General features: G+C 36.0%; 1 protein-coding gene and 1 long non-coding RNA gene across 4 annotated transcripts; both read left to right on the top strand.

Annotated features, from left to right (window-relative positions):
• The first annotated feature begins 10,736 nt into the window (after positions 1–10,736).
• Positions 10,737–13,086, top strand: LOC113323498. Of its 3 annotated transcripts, XR_003347661.1 has the most exons (3): positions 10,737–11,029; positions 11,214–11,291; positions 11,579–13,086. It is a non-coding gene; the product is annotated as an uncharacterized LOC113323498 (long non-coding RNA). The 3 variants fall into 3 exon arrangements; XR_003347662.1 differs by lacking the exon at positions 11,214–11,291; XR_003347660.1 differs by having other exon boundaries at positions 10,737–11,291.
• Positions 13,087–16,273: 3,187 nt separating this feature from the next.
• LOC113325237 (RNA-binding protein 25-like) lies at positions 16,274–17,620 on the top strand. The gene is made up of 2 exons (XM_026573444.1): positions 16,274–16,685; positions 17,415–17,620. The coding sequence occupies exons 1-2, from the start codon at positions 16,274–16,276 to the stop codon at positions 17,618–17,620; spliced, it is 618 nt and encodes a 205-aa protein (XP_026429229.1).
• The last annotated feature ends 1,095 nt before the right edge of the window (positions 17,621–18,715 follow it).

The following is an 18,715-nucleotide window of genomic DNA, read 5'->3' as shown; positions in this document are numbered from 1 at the left end:
ATAATTCAGGTGCTCAACAAAGCGAACAAGAACAAAGCAGTCAACAAGGAGGACAACCAACTGTTGAACAACAAGGCAGTGAACAAGGGGTGCGACCAAGTGTTGAACAAGCCGCTCAACAAAGTGCAGGACCAAGTGTTGAACCAGTTGATCCAGTGGCAAGAGTAGAAGAAGAAGGACAACCAAGTGGTACCCAAAAAGCCAAAAAAGGAAAAGATGTTGTAAGGAAGGATATTCCTAAGAAAGCATCACATCTTGTCCCTCAGCACTTGAAGAAGAAGGGTATTCCAGCAGGCACAATCCTTGGACTACCAGCGGATGGAGGAAAATTGCTATTTGGATACAAAGACTCATGGGCCAGAGAAATATATGAAACCGAGGTAATAAAATTACTATTTTTTATTAATGTATTGTCTATGTGTTATATCGTAATACTTATATTAAGGATTTTTTTATGTACTTTAATAGGATCATCAAGATGCGTTCCGTCTACTCAAACCTACCGCCGCACCAACAAAAATGCTTGCGTGGCCTTTATCTGGTGAATGTGAAAGGTTCAAGACAATTGTTTCCAACTCGGGGTTAGCTAATGCCGTCGAGAATTCATTGTTGGAACATGATCGTGTGGCCATATCGGCGTTCGTGGAGAGAATGTATCCTGAGACCGATACTTTCCATATGCCGTTTGGGGAGATGACGATCACCCCGGATGATGTTGTGCAGATTCTTAACCTTCCCGACCAAGGCACAACAATGAAGTTTAACTACACAAAGCAGTTAAGTTGGGCACAATTTTATTCTCTAACTAACAAGTGCTTAGGTTGGGATGAAGAGACAACAACAGCAAAGTTTAGGAGGCATGCCAGTTATAGAACAAGACAGATCAACATTACAGCTTTGATGAATATGTTCTGAGGCACCTTGGAGAAGGAAAAGAACGAAACGTTAACTGATGAGCAAGTGAACCACGCTGCCACTGCATATCTCCTCTGTGTATTGGGATGTGTCATATTCCCCAATACTTCTGGCAACCGGATCGATGCCAACCTTATACAACTTGTGGATCCTCTCCATGAAGTCGGTGACTATTCTTGGGGCACGGCATGCCTAGCATTCTTGATGGAAGAGTTGAGAAAGGCGTCGAGGCTAGGAACCTGCCAAGTTGCCGGGAACGTGGCTCTATTGCAGGTTTTTTCTTTAACTCTATAACTCACTCTATATTTATTCGGTAGACAATACATATGATGCATATTCATAACTCCAAAGGACGCATATTCATAACTCCAAAGAACGCATATTCGGTAGGAATTGATCCATCTTATTTTCCGAATGTTTGTTATTCGGTGGCTAGGTACTTAGTTTTATTTACGATTATATATAATCGGAAATATGTTTTTGATATTACTACCGAATATACAGGCCAGAAAAACTAGAGGTTACTGAACTCCAAAGGACGCATATTCGGTAGGCATTGATCCATCTTATTTTCCGAATGTTTGTTATTCGGTGGCTAGGTACTTAGTTGTATTTCCGATTATATATAATCGGAAATAAAGTTTGGAAATTACTACCGAATATACAGGCCAGAAAAACTATAGGTTACTGAACTCCAAATGACTCATATTCGGTAGGATATGATCCATCTATATTTCCGAATGTTTGGTATTCGGCGGATAGGTATTCAGTTTTATTTCCGATTATATATAATCGGAAATACAGTTTGGAAATTACTACCGAATATACACAATCTATTTACTAAAACTTGGTTTCTTATGTATATAGGCATGGATCTATGACCACTTCCCTATCCTGAAGTTGGCCGGAGAGAACTCGGGGTGGTTCAAAGGTACTCCTAGAGGAACAAAGTATATATTTGAAGACAACCGTTCTAGGACAAAAGAGCAGCAGTTGATTCGCATGAGGGAGATTTTGGACCAATTGAAGGCCTCGGACGTATTTCAAAGACAAAATTTGAAAAGTATAAGTTTTTCCAAATTATGATTTTTGGGCCATCGTACATTCGGAACTTTACAAAAAACCTATCCTCTGAATATCACAAGTTCAAAACAAACCACGCCATGGCTCCAGGTGGTTCCAAGGGCCAATATTGAAGGTTAGACAGCCCATATTCGGAAGTTCTGGTAACTAATTTAACTTCCGAAATATTTCAAAGACAAAATTTGAAAAGTATAAGTTTTTCCAAATTCTGATTTTTGGGCCATCGTACATTCGGAACTTTACAAAAAACCTATCCTCCGAATATCACAAGTTCAAAACAAACCACGCCATGGCTCCAGGTGGTTCCAAGGGCCAATATTGAAGGTTAGACAGCCCATATTCGGAAGTTCTGGTAACTAATTTAACTTCTGAATATTTCAAAGACAAAATTTGAAAAGTATAAGTTTTTCCAAATTCTGATTTTTGGGCCATCGTACATTCGGAACTTTACAAAAAACCTATCCTCCGAATATCACAAGTACAAAAAAAATTGTTTCCTGGAACCAAACAACACCATAATCGGTGGGTAGGTTGACTCATAACATAACCGAATATTACAATCGGTAGGTTGTTTAACAAAATATTCTACCGATTTCGTATAATCGACTAGTTTTTATATTAATAATACTCCAATTACATCCATTACATAAAGTTCAAACGGCCTTAACCTTACAATTTCGTCAAAAGCACCTAAATCCATACTCCTAATTGACCATAAAAATATTAAAACAGATCATAACTTCTAGTGACCATAGAAATTTTCCCTCTTGATTTTGTAGCATCCTTCATGTTCAAATCGTTTCCCGTAGAGGTCCACATACCGGCGATCCGCAAGATTTCTCTGAAATTACGAATGAGTAACAAGTTAGTACTAACTTTTGTTAATGTGAGTTGGACTTACAGAGATACTTACTCGTTTTTCATACGTCCACCAAGGAAAAGCGTTCCTAACAAACCGTTCCTCATCTTCAAGTTTGTCAATCTCCTTATCGAGCGCATTCTTTCTCATCTTAATGTCATTGGATGATCTTCGAATTCGATTACCATCTAAGGCCTCAAATACCATTAAGATACGGTTCCATATCTGCTCTTCGGATTCCGATTTGTGGAGCTTGTGAACACGATCATGAGCAGTTACCACAACCCACGCTCTATAAATAGCACAATCTTCTTCTTCGGCAAAAGCAATATCCATGTTTTTTGTTATGAAAATTAAAACTGAAGAGAGGAAAGAGTTTGGTGCAATTGGGGTGATAGATATGAGTTTCTTCATATAGGTTTAGGGTCCAACGGCTCTTTTTGTTTTTCCCAAAAACTCCAACGGTTAATTTGACGAAAGTTGAATGTGGAGAAACCAATAATCGGTAGGTATTGGATTTAGCATATCTACCGATTATGGTAGCTTTCAAAATTTGAATTTGCGGCAACTTATAATCGGTAGGTTTTGTAATATATTTAACTCCCGATTAACGCTGAATCCAAAACACGAACCAAGAAATACTGCACCGACTACAATCGGAAATATGGGAAATATTTTGGCTTCCGATTTCATTCGGAGGGTAACAATGTTATCATATCCTCCGAATATATAAGGGTAATTTCCCCATTACGAATTACGCGAGATAAGGGCTGGCTATATTTTCCCTTTGGGTGACCTTTTTTGTTTTATTGTTGGCCCCTAAATCCTTTTGAGTGGCCCCTAAAAACGCCAGGATAAATATGGCAATAACGGCATATAAAATTTTCTAGACAACAATGGTTATAAACGTGTGAATACATTTTTTCCCCCGATAGCTGTCGCAGTTAATGGTGTGGAAAAACATTTTGCTAACTAAAAAAATAAAATATCAAATATAATTAAATAAAATAATCACATTTTTTCCTTAGTCTATTGCCTCACAAGTTGGTGTGGCAATAGATTTTTAAAATAAAATAAACTAAAATTAAAGGAATAATTAAATTACAAGATATCTTTTTTCCTCGAGTTATTGCCTCACCATTTGGTGTGGCATAAAACTCAGCTTTTGCCGCAATGTATCGTACGTGTGGTATTAACTTTTTGTCACACAGGTTATTGCCACACGGTGTGGCAAAAAGCTTTTGCCACATAAATATTGGGTTCTTGACACATGAAGAGGGTGCTGCAATAGAGCAACTTTCTTGTAGTGTAATGAGAGGAAGTAATGATGGATTTCATATTTAATGTAAATACTAGGGTTAATACTTGATTTCAGTATACGAGTTCTATATAATCATGTTTAAGCATAAATTATATTGATTATGGAGATGAAATTCCTACTTCTATTTCCCCTTGTTATTTCATGTTCTTCAAGTAGGGTATACACAGAATTTTGTTTCTTGTTTAGTTACATATGAGCATATTCTTATTAGCCGTGTAATACTTCCTTTATGTAGACGTTGGATAGATTAATACACAAGATGTAAAGGTGACCAAGAAACAGAATGACGACTGCAAAGTGCTTCTAGATTTTATGGGCTTACCAATAGTTCAGGTTGCATCTGAAGCTCGAGTAGAGTGTCTTGCACTGTTAAAAAGTGTTCTTGACAGAACTAATCCTCTTAATGGACCAGTTTGTTGATTTGTGGATCCATGTTGATTGTAATTATCATCCTACTACGTTGAGGGAAAAGACTGCCTTAAAGTTTGTCTGTCATTATATATAGTTCTATAGAAAGTATATTGGACAATATAAACAGTCAGAGGTATTATACAACCGAAAATTGGATGAGCTTAACAAATCGACTTTAATGTAGACCTCAACGTAAGGGAAGTGTTGAGATTGTTGAGTAATTATCGTCCTACTATGTTGAGGGAAAATATTTCCTTAAAGTTTGTCTGTCAGCATATATAGTCTATAGAAAGTATATTGGAAAATATAAACAGTCAGAGGTATTATGCAACTGAAAATTGGATGAGCTTAGCAAACCGACTTTACTGTAGAACTCAACGTAAGGGCAGCGTTGAGATTGTTGAGACTTTACTTGATCAAACATCAGTTTTATTCAAGTAATAAATTCATTTTCCATATAAAAAAAGTTTAGTTTCAGAAATAGTTTGTATGAGAAACCTTATTGAAACTAACATACAACTTCGATGAGTAGTGATGTAGGACATCTATCTGTTCTCAATGTATCAACTGTCCTAGTTGATCCCTTTCGTATGTATCAACTATTATAATTGATCCGTTGCATCTGTTTTAGTTTACTTGCGTTGCAAGTCTTTTACTTTCCTGGTTTAGGTAGAATTTTTTTTTTTATCTTTTTAGTCGGTCATGCTAGCTTATTTAAAGGCTAAGCCTTCTTGTTTAGAGTTTAACAATATTATTATCGATCAATCAATATTATTATCGTTTAATACGAATCTCTCATCTCTTTTATCTTTTCCTTAAACCCTATTATATTTTCATCTGTTTTCTCATCCTTTTCTTCCCTTCTCAACACCTGCAATCTCGGTATTGCTTTCACTTCTATTAATCTTGGTATGTACCACATCAATTGGTATCATTCGACAAAGTTTTTATATTTTTATCTAGAAACAGATCCTAGCAACGCTTCCGCAACTCAAAACCCTAAACAAAAAAAAAAAAAATAGTCTTTCAATATTCTCGTTTTTGATCATGGAGATATCATATGTAGAAGATCTTCTGGACCGTCGAGCAGAATTACAACTTATTATTGCAGACTATAAAGATGAATTGCAGGAGATTCGTGATCGACCTTATCCGTACTACAATGATAAAATAAGAGAAAAAGAATATCTTATTGACATAAAAGAGAAACAACAAGAGTTGAAGAGTCTTGAAGAATTTATAATTACTGAAGCTAAAAAACGTGAAGAGTTTTGGATTGCTTTGGATGAAGCTACACGTGCATATCCAATTATATGGGCCAAACTTGCCGGTAAAGCAATCCCAAAGAAATCATCATTTTTTAATGCTTCTGTAGCTGTCTCAGCTAACTCAGTTAACGCAAAGAAGATGAAAGTTTTTGTTCACATGGAAGAAGTTAAACCTACTTCTGAGAAAGATAAACTTCAGGATATACAAGTTTCGTCTTCAACTCAAGAGGTTTCGTTATCATCCGTGAGTGTTAAAGATGTTTTGATTACCTCAGTTAACAAAGACGAGATAGAGGTTGCTCTTCCAGAGGAAGAGATTAAAACAACTTCTGAAGAGAATGATGAAACTCATGTTAAAGAAGTTCTGCCATCCAACCAAGAGGATTCGTCATCATCTAAAGGTGTTATGGTTGTTCCCAATACATCCTTAGTTGAAGAGATTTCGCATTATTCTTCAGAACTTAATGGTAAGTCTGAGGATCTTAGTTTGATAACTCTTGATGTTGATTTGCATGTTTTATCTGTTGCTGATAATAATCAAGTTTTTATTCATGGAAACGCACGTATGGAATCTTGCGTAAACCCTAGCAAGAATCACCTTGTTGAATTATCATATGTGAATTCTTTTGTGTCTCCTTATACTTCTGTAGAAGTGTTATTTCGATCTCAAGAGGATATTACTATATAAAGTTATTCCAGTAGAAAATCTTTAGCCAAAAGGCTACTTTTGGAGTTTGAGAACGTCAAGTTTACAGCATATCCAAGTATTGATATTCACATTGAAGAGACGTTTGTACATTGGTCTACACCGAAGGGTATCGGATGGAGTGTTCCTAAAGTTCTTTCTATCATAGTGACAGCATCACTGTATGATGATACTGGATTTCATGTTTGTGCTACTATTGTATGTGCTAATTTTGATCAATCGAATAAGCTTATAGTTTCTGATATAACCCATAACAAGGGCGATCTTGTTGATTCATCATCTGGTAATTCTTCTGTGTTGTTTCATATATTTTTTCATGATTGTGAATGTGCTACCACTATTGAAAATTATGCTGGAAGAATTCATGGTAGAGTTTTCTCCAAAACCAAGAGATTAATGTTGCATAGGTATTTAGAGGATTTGATGTTTGCTCGACACTTTCCGTACCTAGGACGTTTGCATCTGTACTTGGATGAACCATTGTATTTCCGATTTCAAAAGGCAGTGAAACCTTTTAATCCAGGGATTGATTTTACTACAGTTCCAGGAAATAATAGATGGAAGTATAAGCATCTGGGGGGTTATATCTCTTGTCGTGCCTAATATTCTGGTTGTTGACTTTGGATCAATATCATCAAAGGATTTACTCTATATGGGTGCAGTGGGAATACCCAGTTGAGTAACTTGGTCCAGTATTTGGTTTGCAAGAGGATGTTTCGGCGTGCCTGAAAAACTCAATGGTTCCAAGTATTATCCAGGCTCAAACTACACGTTCATTGTTCTTGGCGAACCAAAATCCATTAATGACTCTCTCAGAAATAATGCAGCTGTTGTCGAAATAAACTGCATCACTGGTGAATGGTTTAATGTCTTTTTCACTGCAAGAGGTACTGCTGGTCATATGGATTTGCTCTTTGCTTCAGTTACTGCACTTGGGATAAATAATTCGACAATTCATGGTATTGACATCTTAGCATCTGTAGAATACGGTGATGATGTTAAGATGAATTTAGTACTTAATTTGCAGCTGCGAGAATTCTTTTCTTCCCGGTGACAGGAATTATGTAAATATTCTTGAAGTCGTTTTATATCTATCAACCTTGGAAGAAGAGAACAAAAAGGTTATGATACCATGGATTGCACTCATTAACAAAAATATTATTGCTATCTCTTTCATTCGTCAGAGGTCAGATGTGAAAGTACGCAAGGTGGTTAAATCCGTTGATGTTCAAGGAAGTCTGCTTGACATTATTGTACATAAGGTTTTCATCTCATACGACTCCTCCCTTCTGTGATTGCAGTCAGATTTTTGTAACTGAATTTTATGGTGTTCTACAACATGGAATGGAAGATGATGTTTCCATCAACCCTGACGGTGAACCATTTCTTTGTCGAGTATGGCCTGGACCTGTATGCTTAGCGAAATTCTTTCACATTGTCTTAGCGTGTTGGACAGATAGTAATAAGCATTTCACAGTCCCGAGAAAGAGTTGTTACTCGGATTGTTCCAATATACCTCGATGGGACGATCCTCTTTATGAATTATACCAATATAATTCATATATTGCGGATAATAATTTTGCCGATCAAGGAAGTGTAAACTTTCAAACTGGTAGATTGAAGCAATATTTTCACATATTTTTCAAATTGTTCGAGCTCTTTTCGTCAATCCTAGTGCATGCTGCGAAAATTTTACTCTTCTTCCTGATTAGAATATGGTTTACTTTCCTGTAATTGTTGATTATATACCAAACATTGAAGAAAAGTTACACGAATTTGCGGGTAGCAACCAACAATAATCATGGAAACCTGGTGGACATACAGTCAGTACTCTATTCTACACTATGGACATGTGATAACATAGATATTTGTAGAGTTTTTCTTGTTTGGATTGAAGAGTTTGATGAAATTCGAAAGATTGAGACATGGGATAACAGCAAAACTTTCGAATATGTTATACAAATCGAAGTACCCATAGTGGCGTGTGTATTTCGATCGTATACAGTTCTTGCTAGTAACAGAGACGTCTACGAGGTGGCATTCACAGGATCAACTGCTACTGGAAGAATATTATTTGGATTGTCAGCAAATATCAATGATAAACGAGTTACTTGGGAGCCTGGAGGGGAAATTCCCTTTATTGTGTTCGATAAAGGTGAAAAGCTAGTTGTTAATAATTCACACTTTGAATCTTCTGGCACATCTCAAAAGGTTTTATATGAACGCCTTGCTGCTACCTTGCTGCCGATAAATTTGGTGATTATTTTTCACTACTATGATCATTTGGGAAGTCTTTCCGTTCTTCAAAGTTGCGTTCTGGTTACTACTCTTTTAGCATGTGAAGACATCACACTTGCTTTGGAACTCGTTGTTCAAAGATTTTATCTGATGTTGAAGTAAATTGTGATCACCATGTTGGTCAAAGGAGTGTGTTTGTAGCAGGCAATTACTACGAAAGAGGCAAGAGAAGTGTACCGACTATTCTCTATAATGCAAATCAAGCTGCTTCTGCAATGATAATACTTGGTTGTTGTTCTCCCAGGACGATTATTCATGTTCACAAATGTGTAATATGCTTCATGTCCTATGCCAGTTCGCGTTCAAAACAAGTTTTGCCGAATACAAGTTTTGGTTTGAGCAAGAGTGTTTTGTCCAGAACAATTATTGAAGCAGTTCTTGACGTTAGGAGAGCACAAGAAGGGTATTTACACAAAGGGTTTCGGGTAATGGACCTTGTATTTGATCGTGGAAAATCTACACGAACAGATGATAAACTCGATAGTCTTCTAGACAGTGAAATATTTAGAGTAAACCGAGTAGGAGGAGAAAGAAAATTAATAGCCATTACTAACATGGTCAACAAGTATATCACGTTCTTTTCTTCGCCTGTTGTTGTATCGTTGTTGGTTGGAATACTAGATACACTATCGATGCTAGACGTTATGTCGAAATTCGAAGACTTGGTTGGTGGGTTCTATTTCCTAACAGAAATGTTGATATTGATGTCAAGAAAGTATTCTTGGACCAGATAAGGATTGAGTTAATCGAATATGCTTTAAAAGGAATAGCTAAGCAGTTGGAAGACACACATGCTGTACTCGTAGAAGTCGTTAGTAACATGATTTACTTCACCAGCACTGATTACGTGACTTTTGTTTTTGATCGTAGAAAATTTAAGCATAACACTTATGATGCTTTGAGACACATTTTTTGGATATTTCGGTTTATGATCTCTAAATCTATGAGATTTGTGTTTGACCGTGGTAAATCGGTAAACGTGATATCTACATTTTTCATGGAAAAAAAGAACTCATATTCTGCAATGAAGACTCGAGGCGTAGAGAAATATTCTGCAATGAAGACTCGAGGGGGGACTGATGTAGGACATCTACCTGTTCTCAATGTATCAACTGTCCTAGTTGATCCCTTTCGTATGTATCAACTATTATAGTTTATCCTTTAGTCTGTATCAACAAAAGTTGTTGATCCCTTGCGTCTGTTTTAGTTTACTTGCTTTGCAAGTCCTTTACTTTCCTAATATAGGTAGAATTCCTTTTTTTATCTTTTTAGTCGATCATGCTAGCTTATTTAAAGGCTAAGCCTTCTTGTTTAGAGTTTAACAATCTTATTATCGATCAATCAATATCATTATCGTTTAATACGAATCTCTCATCTCTTTTATCTTTTCCTTAAACCCTATTATATTTTCATCTGTTTTCTCATCATTTTCTTCCCTTCTCAACACCTGCAATCTCCGTATTGCTTTCACCTCTATTAATCCTGGCTTGTACCACATCAAGTAGAATCATGAAACTTACACTAGTCCAGAAAGGATTAATTATGTGAATGGAATCTTACATACAAACTCCATCATATAACTTGAAAATAGTTGGGGCCATCATTTAACGCAGAAAAACCGTCATTCTTAAACGTGGTAATTTACCAAGTACGTGATTTAACGAAAAAAAATTATATCACGTAATAAGTCCGATGTATATTTTTAGTATTTATACGCCCACCACTAATCTTTTATTGCATACCCAGAATGTGGCTAGCCACATTTAATGCCACGTTATTATAAGTCTCAAAATGGTTAGCCGCCCGCTAATTTTCCTGAGTCTTTCATTTAGTTCGGTATTGGACCTATTGGTCACTGGCAGAGGATAGAACAATTCCGGGAGCATTCCTATAGCCCCAGGTTTTAGCTGCTTTCACCGTCTCTCTTGCTCTTCATTCCTTTTCGCTCTAACCCTAACCTTTTTGCGCCTCTCTCTTCTCCATCTTCTGCATCTCATAAACCAGAAACTGAAAAGAAGAAACTGAAATCTTCAGAAAAACTATACCGAATCCCAAACTTAAACCCCTTTCTCATTCTTTTTCATCTTCTCCATAGAACCTAAATTCTCCAACAAACCCAAAGACAACAGCAACTGTTTGTTTCTCATTAAACAAACCCCTCAATTCACGTATGATTCTATTTCTTCGTTTTCTCTTCTTTGATTTGTATTTGATTAGATTTAATGTTCTTGTCAGATTCTAGGGTTTTCATGAAAAAAATCAAATTCGGAAAGATTGTTGTAAAGACTCCAGGGTTTAAGTGAAATTGGGAATTTGGTAGAGATTTTGATGTCTTCATGTTTGTTAATGCAGCTTTTATACCAATAAACATCAATCTGAATCGATTTAAGTTGTTTTTGTGATTTCAGTCATGTGAAGGGTCTTACCAAGGTAAAATCGATTTCTAAATTCTTTTTAAGTTCCTTTTTAAAAAGTTAGCAGAGAAGTATTATTATTGTAAATTTGTTTCCTTTAGGGGTTTCTATGGTATGGGATTCTTGTGATGTTCTTTCATTTTAATCCATTTGATAGATCTAGCTTTTTCTATCTTTGTTAGGATTTTATTTTATTGGGTCTGGCTGTTGTGTCTCAGTCTTCGATCTGAGCAGTTTTAGAATCTTAGGCTTTTATTTAGAAATTTATCAATTTACATTGATTATTTTCGGATACACATCTAGGGATGGGAAGATTAAACTCAAGGCAATGCTTCCATCATATATGTCATCTGATATCAATTTGGGAGAATTCCAAAACCTTGGCCTCATGCTTGTTCAGGACTATAACATACAAATCATGCCAAAGACACAAGAAAAGTAAGACCATTTCCTCTATATTGCTTGTTGTGTGTGGGATTAGTTATTGTGATAGTAACTGATCTGAGTTCTTCATGAGTTTGATTGTTTTGGGAATTGAAGTCATTCCTGTGTGCTTGAATGTGAGATTGTAACTGATCCTAATATTCAAGATTCTGGAATTGTATTGAAGCCAAAGCATACTAGTATGTATTGAAACCAAAGCAAGAAATGGTTGCTTGATCTGCAGCTCATATCCGTTCTACACCTCTTAACATGTTCATCATTCTGCAGCCTTCTCTTGTATCCAACCTTTACTTTATCTCCCTAGTTAGATAGAACACTCCAGTGAAGTTTGATTCAGATGCTTGGCTCCTACTATCTAACAATTAACATACTACTTGATGCCTAACACTTTCGTTAGCCTTGTACTGTTTTTTATACAGTTTCTATACAGGTGACACAGTTCGAACTTCCTTGTGAATTTTCTCGGAAAGTGGAAGGAATCTGAATATTCAGGTGGCCAGTTCATTCCTGTTGGTGGAATTTCTTACTACATTACTTCCCCCATAAAGGTAGAAATTGCATTACTTTTATTTCTATTATCTGACACATGACATTTTCTCTGCTACTTATAACTTTATAATTTGCAGTTTGGCAGATATGGTTGCCAATCTTTTCATGTGATGTTTTATCTTCTATTTATGTTGTTAGCTTGTGCTTTGTTTTCTAAGACTTGGATTGGAGTTTCAAGATCCTCTGTTAGAGATGTAGCTAAACAGCTCAAGGTAATCTTATATATTGCATACTGAAGACTCTGAAAATCACTATATATGTTGTGTATAAGTGGCATCTAATTTATTTATAAAGGTTTGCTCTGAATGGTGTTTTGTGGGTGCAAGTGTTTGTATGACCATGGTTTTAGCTTAATGGTTACTAGATTATATTGTTTTCCCGCAGTGAAAATCGATAGATCTTTTTTGTTCTTGCTTCTTAGTCAGGATATTGGGATTCGAGCAACACCTTCGTAGTTTTGCCTTTTTTTTAGGAACTTCAGGAAAAAAGCGGTTGAATGTGCATGTTGATAGACCAAAGCCACCAAATGATTGATGAAATTATGGATGCAAGGCGGCGATGTTTTGCGATAGAGATGGAGTACTTTGGAGATGTTTCAAGAGGTGTTTTATGTAAAGTCTGCAAGAGAGGGTTCAAGTTAGAGTGACAATATTGGATGACTGTAGACTGAGTTCAATTTTAATGATTAGGTGACTGTAGATTGAATTCTGTTTTAATGTTTAGACTTTGGGTAGCTAGAGTTCTTTCATTCAATTTGTATTTGGATATTCTTTGTTTTTGGTAATTGATATAAAGTTAATATCAGCTGTTGTGTTTAAGATTCTATTTTTTATTCTTCAGAATTTGCAAATAAAGAGATACACCAAATCTGAGTCCGAATGAAATTCAGAATCACAAAACCTAAAATACTAAATTCTGAACTAGTAGGCTGAAAGTGACCGGCCGTTATTGTATGTAACACCCAATAGCCGTTGTAATTAGTCCTTCCTTTATGACAAACGTCATCCGTTATTTTATTTAACATACGATAACCGTGGTACTAAATAACGGATTCTATTCGTGATTTAAAGTCACGTATTTTATTCGTCATACTTAATAACGTTCTCTATTAGTTATTTATAAAAAGTCACACCAAATAAATAACGATTCGAATAACAGATGAAAACCGTGATAAATCATGTTTAATAACAGACTTCATTCGTCATTTATAGCCCCTTCTGGACTAGTGTTAGGTTCAACAATGTTAGTTTTACACCATAGATCTCAAAACTTATATACACACACCTAGATTGTTCGATGTTTGGTTCTATCATCAATGATAAAAGGTTTTTTTTTTATGTTAAAAAAACCAATGAAAAAAAATAGTGTTTAATTGAGATGATGGAGGAAACTGTTCTAACCGACATTCACGACTAACAATTATCATCAGGGGCACCCTTGAAGTCAAGTGTTGTTCAAAGAGTTAAACTATGGGATGATGATTGTTTGCAAGGCAAATTCACGTGTTTAGCACTGACGAACACTCGGTGACTATTACAAGGGAGACATAGTATCTCCTCTCTCTTTATTTCAAACAAGCTCGTACACACGCTTTCCTGTTTAGGTTTCGTGTAACCGGAATGAAGTCTTTAATACTATTTTACTTTTTATGGATATTATTATAATCAGTCACCGGAAACAAAAATAAAACATCCCAAGTGTAAGAGCATCTCCAATGAGACATTGAAAACATCTAAAATATAAGGCCACATAGGATTTTCAAGGATTTAACCAAAAAATCATCTCCAATGGTAATGTGAAAGGAGAAATGGAGAATATAAATATGATGTGTTTGGTAGTTATGTAGACATCCTCAAAGCCATCCTCTAGTTTTAGAGGTTCCCTTAAAGGATATGAACATCCTACTCTTCATTATTAATGGCTATGATTAGATATATAATTTGGATCAATGTTTTAAACAATTCAAAACTAAAGAAACACAATTTATGGTTGGAGGTGTTTTTCTTTCATCTCCTCAAATTAAGGAAAATTTGATCTTTACAGAGCATCTCCAATGGCACATCCTTGTCCTACATATACAGATGGGTAAAATAAACATCCTTTGCCTATTTGGATTGAAACTTTCCTTAAATATGAGAAGTTTAAATATCATCTCCAACCGTGGAAGTTTATGAGAAAGTGGTGTTACAGTTGTCTTATATTGGTAGGATGGGCAGTTTTCTTTCTCTTTGGCGGGTAAAATAAAATTCAGTCCCGCCAGATTATGAATAGATCATCTCTATAAAATCAGGGTTGTTCTTTTCTCCTTCTCCATTCACTACCAGAACTGCAAGTTTTAGGTTTGGTAAGTTTTTCCTTTTTTTTTTCTTTTGAATAGGTGTTGTTGTAGTATATTTATTACCAGATGTTGTAGTCCCTACTTATCTTTGTTCTTTCTATATCAATCAGTTTTGATTCAAGTATACACCTTAGATGCTTGTGATTTTGTTTGTATGGAGCTCTAATGAGTTTTACTTTGGTATGCTATAGATATAGTGCTGAAAGATTGTAAGACATGGATCCTGCAAGTGAACAAAACAATTTTGAATCTGAAAATGTCGTTGTATAACCAGTAGAAGACTATTTCAATAATCAGTGATGCAAAAGGTTTACCTCTTGAAGCTTTCTTTTAACGGAAAAGCAGTATACAACAGCTTCCTTCAAGGTGACACTTGTTTTGGTTTTAATGAGCTATTTAATCTCTGTCAAGCATTTTATCAAACGGTTAAGAGTAAGGCTTGGTGAATCTGTTCCAAACTCGATTACAATGGATCAGCAGCCACAACAAACAAATTCCTTGCAACATTGAGAATACATCATAAAAAATCCCTTCCAAATTAAACCTTTTCCTTAATGTACTGTTGATTTCGGAAGAATGGCATACAATTGGAAAAAAAATTAAAAACCAACATTCACCAATTCTGTAGGAGTAAAATATCGCACACGTTAGTAATCAAGCGAAGTAAAGAATACAATCTAAGCGAATAATATCGCACACAACAAAGTTGAGATGACGCAACAGATGATGTCATCAAAGTCACGAGTAAAGTGTGAAAAATTGTGCGAAGAGGTACGATATGCGAAGGTGAGCGATTGTATATGAGTGAATGTGTCGCATAGTGATCCCGAAAATAGTGGGTTTCTTAGCTGCCATCCACTATGTAAAATCCTATATAAAGGAGAGAAGTCATTACTTGTAAGAGAGTTCTAGAGTGAGTCCTGGTCAAGAAATAGAGAGAGAGAAAGTAAATCTAGGGCAAAGAGATCATTGTAATAGTTTTATGAATCCTTGTAATTTTACCTACATTTCATATAATAAGAAGATGATTACCTAAATTTTCATTTAGTGATAGTGGAATGTAATTGTCAGATTTATGACAACTACATTTTTGGCGCTAGAAACAGCTCTGGATGATAATTCCTGATAGTATATCATAGATTTTAAGGAAAAAAGTGAGATCTAAAAATTTAGAAATGGTAAGGATTGAATTTGTTGTTGAACAAGGGATGACAACTAGAAGAAGTAACAGAATTGCTGAACGAAGACGAATTACAAATCTTGAGCAACAAGAAGAAAGAGTGGACGAACATCAAAGAACAGAAATTCTAGTTGGATCTCAGCGAGAACAAGGACAGAATAATGATATAGATTATGATAGAGTGAGTGTCCATACTGAAATGACGGATTCTACAGAGGAAAGACAGAAAATCGGGAATGAAGGACCAATTACAGTGAGTGAAGGAAATGTGACGATTGCAGAACTTAGGAAAAGATTACTAATTGAACGAAGAAGAGAAGAAGAAGAGCGTGCGAATATAATCCGTCAAAATGATGATTTACGAGAAGAGAATCTTAGACTACAAGAACAAAGGTCAAGGAGTGTTGCATGCTCAAGGTCAAGATCAAGTAGAAGTTCTTCCCGACAGAGTCAATCTAATCGAGGAAATGATAGGCGAAGGCAACACATGGAAGTCATTGAAGAAAACTCACAAGAAAATGAAAATTTGGAAGATCAAAGGGAAAGGAAACATATAGTTGACTTGGCAACTAATCGGTACGAACATCCACGTGAACTTCTTCGACAAGTACATATTAATTTTGAAAGGGAAGAAGAGGAGCCAAGGCAAGGACAGATGATATTACATGGCAGAGAAATATTAAGAGACAAATATGAGCGCGAACGAGAGACTTCCCGTGCGAGAGATAGACAGAGAAGAAGGGAAGAATTAGAAGAGAGAGAATTACAAAGCGGATTACGTCAAGTTGATTATGATGATCGAGGTAAGAGACGCGAGCGTCATCACATGAATGATACAGAACAAGGTCGAGTTACACCACAAAAAAGAGAGATATCAAGACATCGATATGATCGCTCAGGTAACGGAGAAAGACATGATAGAGTACAAATTGAAGCAAATACTGAAAGGCATAGGCGAATAAGAGAAGAAACAGAACAACAGGAGATACAAGAAGAAATACGCCAAAACAATCATGAGAATAGATTGAGACAAGCAAGATTAAAAAGACCAATGCGAGAAGATTTGGACCAATCATTAAGCAAAGAAATTCTTAAAAAGATGGCAGAATTAAGAGAAATGATGACTACAAAAAGAAATGATGGAAGAAGACAACTAGAGGAAGCAGTAGAGGAAGCTGGAAAAACTCCATTTACAAAGGAAATTCAGAGTGCACCGATACCATATAAGTGCAGTTTACCGGCATTTACAAGTATATTTGACGGAAGTGCATGTGTGATACAACATGTGAAAGCTTATGCAAGATCTTTATTGTAGTGGGAAAATAATGATGCAGTAATGTGCAAATATTTTGCTGCAAGTTTAGCAGGTGAAGCTTTGAAGTGGTTTGAAGGACTACCTGTAGAATCCATTGGTTCGTTTCATCACTTACAAAATGTCATTCTGGGGAAATACATAAGTAATAATCTATCTAGACCGGGAATTGAGACAACATTCGGACTTCGCAGAAGAACAAATGAGAGTTTGCGTCATCTAACGACACGTTGGAGAACCATGTGTAGTGAAATGGGAAGACGGGTGGATGAGCGACATCTTATTCATGCATTCATTAATGCTCTATTTGCAACAGATCTATTATATACCCAAATCTTCAGAATAAAGGATACAATAACAATATCGGAGCTGCGCGAATTTCAAGAAGAATACATAACACTTGAGGAAAAGGAAAGAGATATGGAGTCTTACCCAGTCCCAATATGTGATTTGAAAGGTGGAAATACAAGTTTACTTCTGAGGCTGACAAATGTTGTTGCGAGTACATCGCAGGGAAATTAGGGGAGGAATAATGCAGAGATGGAACAAAAGTTAGTGGCTATGGGAAGTGCAGATCAAGCAGAATTTGATAAAGAGTACAGAGACAAGCAACTTCAAAATCGTGGAGAGACTGATACAGTTCAACCAGGAAGTTCTGCAGGACAACAAACACATTATAACAAGAAAATTGGAAGAATAGTGTGGGAACAGATAAATTTGCCAAAGTTGAATACTACAGTGGATAAAGTATGGGAAGCCGCTCTCCTAATGGATTATATTCCAGAACCACATAATGTAGGCGAAGAGCCACCTCTAGGGAGGAGGAGTAAAGAATTTTGTGTCTATCATAGATTACATGGTCACACAACAAGCAACTATAGAAATGTGAGGAAAATTATATTGCGAATGATTGAGCAAGGAAAGTTGGACCATTTCTTACTAAAACAATCAAGGAATTTACCACCACCACCACCTCAAGGAAATACATATGCAAAGGAGAAAGACAGGAATACATTTGTTATTGAAGTGGGCGCGAAGGCAAAGAATTTATATTGTAACTCGATCATCACTCGTTCAAAAACATTGAAGATTTTCATGATAATGTCTTAAGTCGAGTATATGCAAGAGATGATGAAGGAAGGGAAATTCTTAACCCGGCAAAAATATCACCCTTGAAGGAATGGCAAAAGCAGAAAATCTCGTTCAGCGCAGATGAAACACCAGAGGAGGAGAATCACATGAGTGTCCACTGGTAGTGCGATTGGGAATTAATCCGAAGCCATTGGAAGAAGATGAGGAAGAAAATGAAAAAAAACCTGGGCGATAAATAAAATACTTATAGATACTGGAAGTTCTGTAGATATTCTGTTTTATCATACATATAAAACCATGGGTGGAAGAGATGATGAGTTAATCCCTTCAACCTGCAAAATCTATGGCTTTAATGGTTCTGCGAATAAACCAAAGGGAGAAGTGACTATGCGAATTCTTCTACAAAATTTACCAACAGATATCACATTCTGTGTAGTGGATGTCGAATCGCCTTATAATGCTCTCATTGGAAGACCATGGCTGCATAGTATATTAGTTGTTGCATCAACATTTCATCAATGCATC

The sequence above is a fragment of the Papaver somniferum genome, chromosome 11 (assembly GCF_003573695.1).
Source record: "Papaver somniferum cultivar HN1 chromosome 11, ASM357369v1, whole genome shotgun sequence".
Lineage (NCBI taxonomy): Eukaryota > Viridiplantae > Streptophyta > Magnoliopsida > Ranunculales > Papaveraceae > Papaver > Papaver somniferum.
Note: the sequence above shows the minus strand (reverse complement) of the source record. Positions and strands in the feature narration are given on the sequence as shown.

What these genes read in the sequence shown, in the direction of transcription:
- LOC113325237 (XM_026573444.1), top strand. Translation starts at nt 16,274, where the DNA reads ATGGAAGTCATTGAAGAAAACTCACAAGAAAATGAAAATTTGGAAGAT. An exon ending in ACATCGATATGATCGCTCAG is followed by an intron (nt 16,686 to 17,414) that starts GTAACGGAGAAA and finishes TATTTGCAACAG; the next exon opens with ATCTATTATATACCCAAATC.